A 7,517-nucleotide genomic window follows, 5' to 3' on the forward strand; every position below is an offset into this window, starting at 1 on the left:
CGATCTGCCTGTTCTGTACCCCACTCTGTCTCTGGTGAATCCTCTCACCCTCCGCATCTCTGGCCTGTACCCCAGTTCTGTACAAATAAATAAATAAATCTTTAAAAAAAAAATTAAAAACCTATTTCTTGCATAATAGCAGTTAAAAGTTTTCAAAAAATTATATATAGTATGTTTTCAACTATGTTAAAGATATGTACATAAAAAAAGACTAGAAAGAAATTTTCCAGGATATTAGCACGGGTGTTTTTTGTGTGGTAGGATTACGGGAAATTTTTATGGTTTTTAAAATTTAGCAATGTTTCTAAATGAATGTGTTTTTATTATTTTAGAAAATAGAAAAAGAGCAGAAATCGTATAAAAGAACAGCCTAGTTTGGATGGGTGTGCCTGTTGGCAGCTCATTTTATGCTACCACTGGTCTCAGGCCAGGAAAGCGGGAGAGACAACACACCTTTGCTATTGGTGACCAGGCTTATGCTCTCTACCTGATGTGACCTGTGGTCCTGGTAGTTTATTTTTCTCACCTTATCGTGAGTCTGAATTACCTTATCTTGGACAAACTTATTGGTGAACGGTGACATGCAGAGGTCAGTGAGCTGTGTGTTTTAGCTGAGATAGGAGAATGTAAATAAGGAGTCTCACACTATAAATGATGGGCATAACTCACTGGTGTGCATTGAGTTTCAATAGGACCGTATTTGGTGCTCAAGCAGAATTGCACCAATCCCCAGTTTGCAGATAAGGGAACAGGTTCAGGAACACTTCATGCACAAACCTGGCTGTGTGCCCTGGTAGGCATTCATGAATGCGTGCATAATTTTGTGTCTGCAGTCCATCACCAAGCTCTGTTAAATATTACTTCCAAAATAGCTCTCTAGCCTGTCCACTTTTCCCTTTTGAACAGCATTACCTTTCTAGTCAAGGCCCACAACAATACCTCCCAACTGATCTTCAGGCCTTCTACAACCTCCAGTCCTTTTTCTGTTCAACAGGAAGGGTGATCTGATGGAAATAAAAATCTGGACACATCAGGCTGCCGCACCACCATTTGCTTAAATCTTAGCAGTGATGCCCAGTGTTCTTAGGATAGATACAAACTCCTTGACAGGCCCCTGTGTAGACACCTACACCCCCATGGCTCATTCCCCCTTCCCGCGTTCTCTGTTTCAGCTCTATTGTCTTTCCCTTAGTTCCTTGTATTTACCATTGGTCCTGGCAACAGGCCTTTGCATGTGCTCTGCCTTCTGCAAGACTCACTCCTGCTGACCCCTGTGTCTCGTTAACTCTTACTCATCCTTCAGAATTCTGTCCAAATGTTACCACTTACCAGATCATACCATCATTAGACCTCTTTTCTTCTGACCACTAAATACAGTTGCAATTTTACATTTATTTAGTTAGTTGATTAATGTTTGTTAATTTTCACAATAGAATTTAAGTTACAGGAAGTCAAGGGCTGTGTCTTTTTTTTGGATCACCAATCCCCAAGCATAATGCTTGCCTGGATGGAGTATCTTATAAAATCTTTGTTAAGTGAGTTAATGAATGAATGAAGCACAATTATTCTTCTGCTTTGGTTCAAATCTGTCACAAGAATAGAAGATGAAGAGAACTATTATGACAATACCGGCTGATCACAGAGTGGCAAAATAATTGCTGAATTCAGTGTCTACACTGTAGAGGCTTCCTCCACCTTCAACCTCTTCCAAAGAGGGCCCAGAAGGAAACCCCTGCAGAAAAACTGCAGGGGAAGAGCGCCTCATCCAAGAAAGTAGGGGTAATGGGGAGTGAAAAAGGAAGGGAATGCATCTCTACTGAGAAGGGACTCTTTTGGATAGCATGCTAAATGTTCACAGCTCTCATCTCATTTAATTCTCCCCAAGGACCCATTTTGCAGAGGAAAAAACAGATTCAAAGAGGTTGTGAACCTTGAAGGTTATAAAACCAATGCTGGCCAAAACTGAGTTTGAATTCCCATCTGTCAGCCTTCCTCTGAAGCCCAGGCTTTTCCAGGCTACCGTCCTGGCCTCCAGCTCTCACACACCTCCCTTACCATGGAGAGGTAACTTGGGGCCTGATATTTCATCAGTAAAGACACTTCTATTGGTCTTTTTCTAAAGCTCTTTTTAAAGGGTCAACTTATGATATTTAGTACATAGGAAACAGAATTTCAAGGTCATAAAGGGGTAGGGGTACAGAGGAAATTTATCCTTACTCCTCAGGATTTATCTTGGTCTAGCATCAAATTAACATCAGTTAGATTAGTGGGAGAAAAGAACAAAGCTGATTACATATGTATAGAGAGTCTGCATGGATATAGATGGGGCAAAATGAAGGTGCACATACCCTGAACTGAGGCAGGTAATAGGGGCCCTGAGCTTCAAGAGAGAGGAGGGGGGCTTATGTAACGAGGGAATGACTCCCATGACAAAGATCAGAATTGCTGTAATTAGATGTTTGCCTACCATATAGATAGGCTTCTCTGATGGAAAGGGGATTTCTGGTAAAAATCCTTATTCTGAATAATACCCCTAGTTTTCATTCTTCCAGTCAGTAAAAGGAGTCACGAAAAGTTTCTCATGAGCCTGCAGGGTCTTGATTGACCTAGGCTCCAAATATGACATGCTAAAGTGACACATCTTAATAAATTTTAAATAACAGTAATAAAGCCAAAATGACACATCTTGCGAAGGCCTTTTCTGACATCTTGGGGAGGTCTGTCCTTCAAAGAACAAGACCTAAAAGATACTGCAAGATCTAAAAAGAAATTTATAGACAAAAACCAGAAAGAGGAAAGTAAATGGGAATTAGTGTGAATGAGGCAGTTAAGTTCATACTGAGGAGATGAGAAATTGTCTAAAATGGACACATGTAAGCTGTTTTACAAAAGAGTAATGATAATCACAAAACTAAAAACAGAAGATGTTGGTAGGGATCATCTCTGAGGAGAGGAGAGAAAATTAATTTTTCATTTGTTCATCCTGAACTATTCATTTCAAAAAATGATTGTGTTCCATTCTGTAACTTTTCTAAAATGTTCAGACATTTTTTCCACAAAGGACTAAACAAAAATACCCTTCCTTTAGAAAACAAGTCTGTCAAGATAGATAATATTAATTGTTCACACCTGGTATAAATTACGTCTGCAGGTTTTCCTCTGTGTCAGGAAAGATGTGATTTAGGGGAGGGTCACGAGGTTTCCTAAGCAGTTGCCTCTGGAAAACAGGTCTGGGAGACCAGCTCTACAGCAAGCAGCGTCTGGTGGATAGTGGGGTTCCTCTTCCCAAAAGCAGCCTCCATTCTACTGCTGCTGAACAAAGGGCCAAGTCAGCTCACATTCAGACAAAGGCACTGACCCCCAAGGGCCAGGAGCACCCATCTGTCTGACTCTATCCCCTACTGAGGCTCTATCCGCAATGGCCATCTACCTGCAGCTCCTCAGGAACTGCGGGGTGGGGGGGTTGGGGGGGGTCTCCTCTCTGGAAGATGGGAAGCCCAGCAAGCTCTCAGCTGAGTGTGAGTTGGGTCCTGATTCAGATCTGATTGTAGAGCACCAACCAGAGATTTGCACCCCTCAGGGCCCTGGGCCCCTTTTTGCCAGAGAAGGTATGGCAGGCACCCATTTGCCCTTTGCTCAGCAGCAGCAGAAAGGAAGATGGGGCATGACTCCAGAGTGCCACTCACTGGTAACAAGGAGAGAGGAGGCTGGTGTTCCCAGCACCAGACAAAGTTGCCTGTTGATCTTTGACCCCTGCCCCTCCCAGAGCCATAGCCCTCCTGCCAGCCGCCAGCCCCAGCGGCCAACTGCCAGTAGTCCCTTTTCCCTGCCAGTCTCTCCCTCTGTTCCCTGGCTCCTCACTTTCCTGTCACCCTTGCTCTCCCTGGTAGCTTTTCCCAGCTTGGAAAAAGCTGGATTCCCAGGCCAATCCTTCCATGCTGTCTTCAAGCCCTGATTCCTGCACAGCTCCCAACCCAGGCACGGAGAACTCAAGTAAGAAGGTCCAGTGGGCTTCTGGGAGGAGGAGGACATCCTCAGACTCGGATTTAAAGGACCCCGCCAAAGTTCCCAGGTCCCGGAGACCCAGCCGGCTGACAGTGAAGTATGACCTAGGATACCTCCAGCGCTGGGTGGAGGTGGAGCAGTGGATGGACAAGCAGGTCCAGGAGCTCTTTCAGGTGGGTAGCGTTGGGGAGGAGGGAGGAGACCTCAGGGGCTAGGAGAGCACCTACTTGGAGACCTCTGGAGGAGTTGAGGGTTGATGGGAAAGGAAAGGAAAGCTTTTCCCAACTGGGGATGAAGCTGCTTTCTAGAAATCTGTCGCTACTGGCCTGGGCTCTCTGCCTCTAGCACGCTTCATGATTTGGGGTCGGCCTTTTAACATGTCTAAGACTTGTTTCCTTCTTTGATTTATTATTAAAGATTTATTTATGCATATAAGAACTGGGGTACTGGCTAGAGGTGGGGGTGGATGAAAAATTCACCAGAGACAGAGTGGGGAGCAGAACAGGCAGATTGACTGAAATACACTGCTGAGGGGAGCAGTGGGCGAGACAGGAGAGGTCTGCCGCACCATGTGGGTCAGTTCCCTGGGCAGGGATCAAACTTGTTGCTGCGGTGGCTGCCGACAACTTCATAATGCTGCGTTTTAGCCCACTGTGCCACCAGGGAAGGCCTGAGGCTAGTTTCCTAATCTATGAAATGGGGCTAGTAATACCTGTATTTCTCCTTCATCAGACTGTTCAAATGAGATAGAAGAAAGGCTATGTTTCCCCTTAATTTTGTCTTTATTTGCTCTTGGTTTCAACACACAAACTGCAGCTCTCAGCCGTGTGTATTTTACTTTAATGAAAACTAAATAGGATTGAAAGTTTAGTTTCTCAGTTACGCTAGTCATATCTGAGTACTCCAGCCCCATGCAGCTAGTGACTAGCCTAGAGAACATTTCCATCATCCTAGAAAGGACAGCACCAGACCAGAATATCAGGGTAACCAGAGTGAGCACCAACCCAACCTTGGGCCACTTTGACTGACGCCCCTCAATCGCACCCTGGGAAAAGGACCATGTGGGCCCCTGGTCATAGAAAGCGGTACTTTCTTGCGTAGATACCTTCCATATCTACTGCTCCTAGAGTCGTAACAGCCACCATTTCAACAAACATAACGTTTTGACCACTTGGCCAGGTGCAGCGCCAAACCCTGGATGTGATTATTTCATTTAGCTCACCCACAACTCCATTCGGCAGCTAGTGATTGTCTGGACTCGTGGCCTCTGGAGGAAAGCAGGCCACGGAGGCTTAGAGATGGAGGGGCTTGCGTAAGGTCATGCCCCTAGGAAGCCTCAGGATCAGAAGATATAGCCTGAGCCCTTAATTTGGCAGCTAGTGATTCTCCACACTGAAGTGTTTCAGAAATTAAGCCAGCGCCCTGATCCCCCCCATAACTGAATTTAAATGTTAGAGTGGAGCCAGGTATTTGTCATCTTTTTTATCAGCTCCACAGCCAGAGGACCAGAGTCCTTCTGCAGGGTACACGATCCTTGTCTCTTCCCTTTCTGGATTCAAATCCTGTCTTTTCTTTTGGGGGCCATAAAGGCATGAGATTCAGGTAAGTGCTGTCTCAGCAGCCCTGCTGCAGAGTATGGGGAAGCATGTGGCTCGGGCTGTCTTGTGAAAGTATAAGGTCATGGGTCATTTTGGTCCTGGTTTTCCCCATGTCCCTTGCAGCATCCTGGGCCTGCTCACAAGGGTGGGAGATACTCTGCTGCTGGGAGTAGGAGAAGTAGAAATTCTTGGTCTGTGTCTACTTGACCTTGCACATCTCCGCTGCCCTGAACTACTGGCCAGCAGCCTCCCTCTCTGGATCAGTTTCAATTTCCTAGTGTTTACATGCACATAAAAAAATCATATTCAAGGCACCGGAGGGCAAATGCTTCCAGGCAGCAGAGAGAGGCAGTAACCAAAGAATCTTGTTTTGTCATGATGTCAAGATCGACATGGTGGGGAGAGGGGTGTCCGGGCTATACAACAGTGAGTTTATAACTCGGAAAACAGGACGCATGGGAGGACCACTCCCAGGCAATGACCAAAGTCAAATACCTGATTGCAGTTGCCATGGCAATTGTCCAAAGGTGCCAGATGGCCCTTCCTCTCCCAGTCCCTGTTCTTCTCAGCAGGAAGTGGCAAAGAGGCTAGTGAAGCCCCAAGTAACAGGCCATCTGGGGCAGAGAGTAAAGCAAGGAAGTCTCCAGGTTTACCCTGCCCTGGTTCAACCTTCACAGGCTCCTCCCCACTCACCAAACTCTTCCCCACATGCCCAACTGCCATTGCACCGTTGGTGGTGGTTCCTTGATAAGCTTAATTTAATGGGACCCAACCTTCCTTTGTTAGAGGGCCCCACCTCATTTTCCCTGGGTGTGCAGCCTGATTCACAATCTTCAGAGGGATCAAGGCTTGGTCTAAGCACACAAACAGACTTGGGGACTGGAACTTCTATTGTCAAGTGGATTTGGTTTCCAAGCAGGGACATAAATTCTCACAAGTTTCTCTCATCTTAAGGAGACTCACTCAGTGACATGCCCTCCTTTAGTTACTTTCTCCTAGTTCATGCCTTTTTCATAGCAAGACTCTTTTGTCCATACTCATTGTCTTAATTTTCCTCTTTGTCACCATTCAAATTACTGAAATCTGGCTTCAGTTCCATTCTATTAAGGGCACTTTTTTTAAAATATTACTATTATTATTATAGTTTATTTTTACATCATTTTGTGCATTTTTCCATCTCAATTGTAATCCCCGTGGGTTTCCCATCACCAAATCAACCATGTGCCATCACCATAGTCCAGCGCACTTCCCTCCTCTCACTGTTTTTGATCCCATTCCCTACTCCACCCCCATAAAATGTCTCTGGTATATAGCTGTTCATTATTTCTATATATAATTTTTAATTAAAAATGAAGGCACGGATAATGTTATGAGTAATAAGCCATTGGTAATATAGCACTGTAACATATGATTTCAGAATTAAATACAGAATTGTTGTTTAAAACCTATTTGATGAAAGATGTTCAGGGAATCACAATGCTCACTAGGAGAAGGTCAAGAAGGCATGCCACCTGCATGGTTTGTTAGCTGAATAAGACACAGTTCTTGATTCTTTAGCTCACAAGCGCCAGTCTATAGCTTCTTATCTAGAACAATTTAAGGACATGATATATACTATATGAGAGAAAGGGATTAATTTAGGATGAACTGTCACTTTGTGCCTTTTTCCATCTCAGTTGTAATCCCCATGGACTTCCTACCACCAATTCACCCGTATGCCATCATCATAGTCCAGTGCACTTCCCCCCCACCATTTTTGACCCCACTCCCCACTCCATCCCCAAAGGATGTCTATATTATATAGTTGTTCATTACTATTATTATTTTCTCCCCTGGTACTTTATACTCCTGCTATAAGTGAAACCATCCCGTATTTTTCCTTTTCTTTCTGGCTTATTTCACTAAGCATGATCC

The 7,517-nt window shown here is 44.7% G+C and overlaps 1 protein-coding gene across 1 annotated transcript in view; it reads left to right on the forward strand.

Moving 5' to 3' along the window:
* The first annotated feature begins 3,935 nt into the window (after nt 1-3,935).
* PPP1R14D (protein phosphatase 1, regulatory (inhibitor) subunit 14D) overlaps nt 3,936-7,517 on the forward strand; it is a 13,980-nt gene continuing 10,398 nt past the window's right edge. The window contains exon 1 of the mRNA XM_004687558.2: nt 3,936-4,178. Coding sequence (XP_004687615.1) covers nt 3,936-4,178 — 243 coding nt within the window. The remainder of the gene's footprint in view (nt 4,179-7,517) is intronic.

The sequence above is a fragment of the Condylura cristata genome, unplaced genomic scaffold, assembly GCF_000260355.1.
Source record: "Condylura cristata isolate star-nosed mole 26May11 unplaced genomic scaffold, ConCri1.0 scaffold00023, whole genome shotgun sequence".
NCBI lineage: Eukaryota > Metazoa > Chordata > Mammalia > Eulipotyphla > Talpidae > Condylura > Condylura cristata.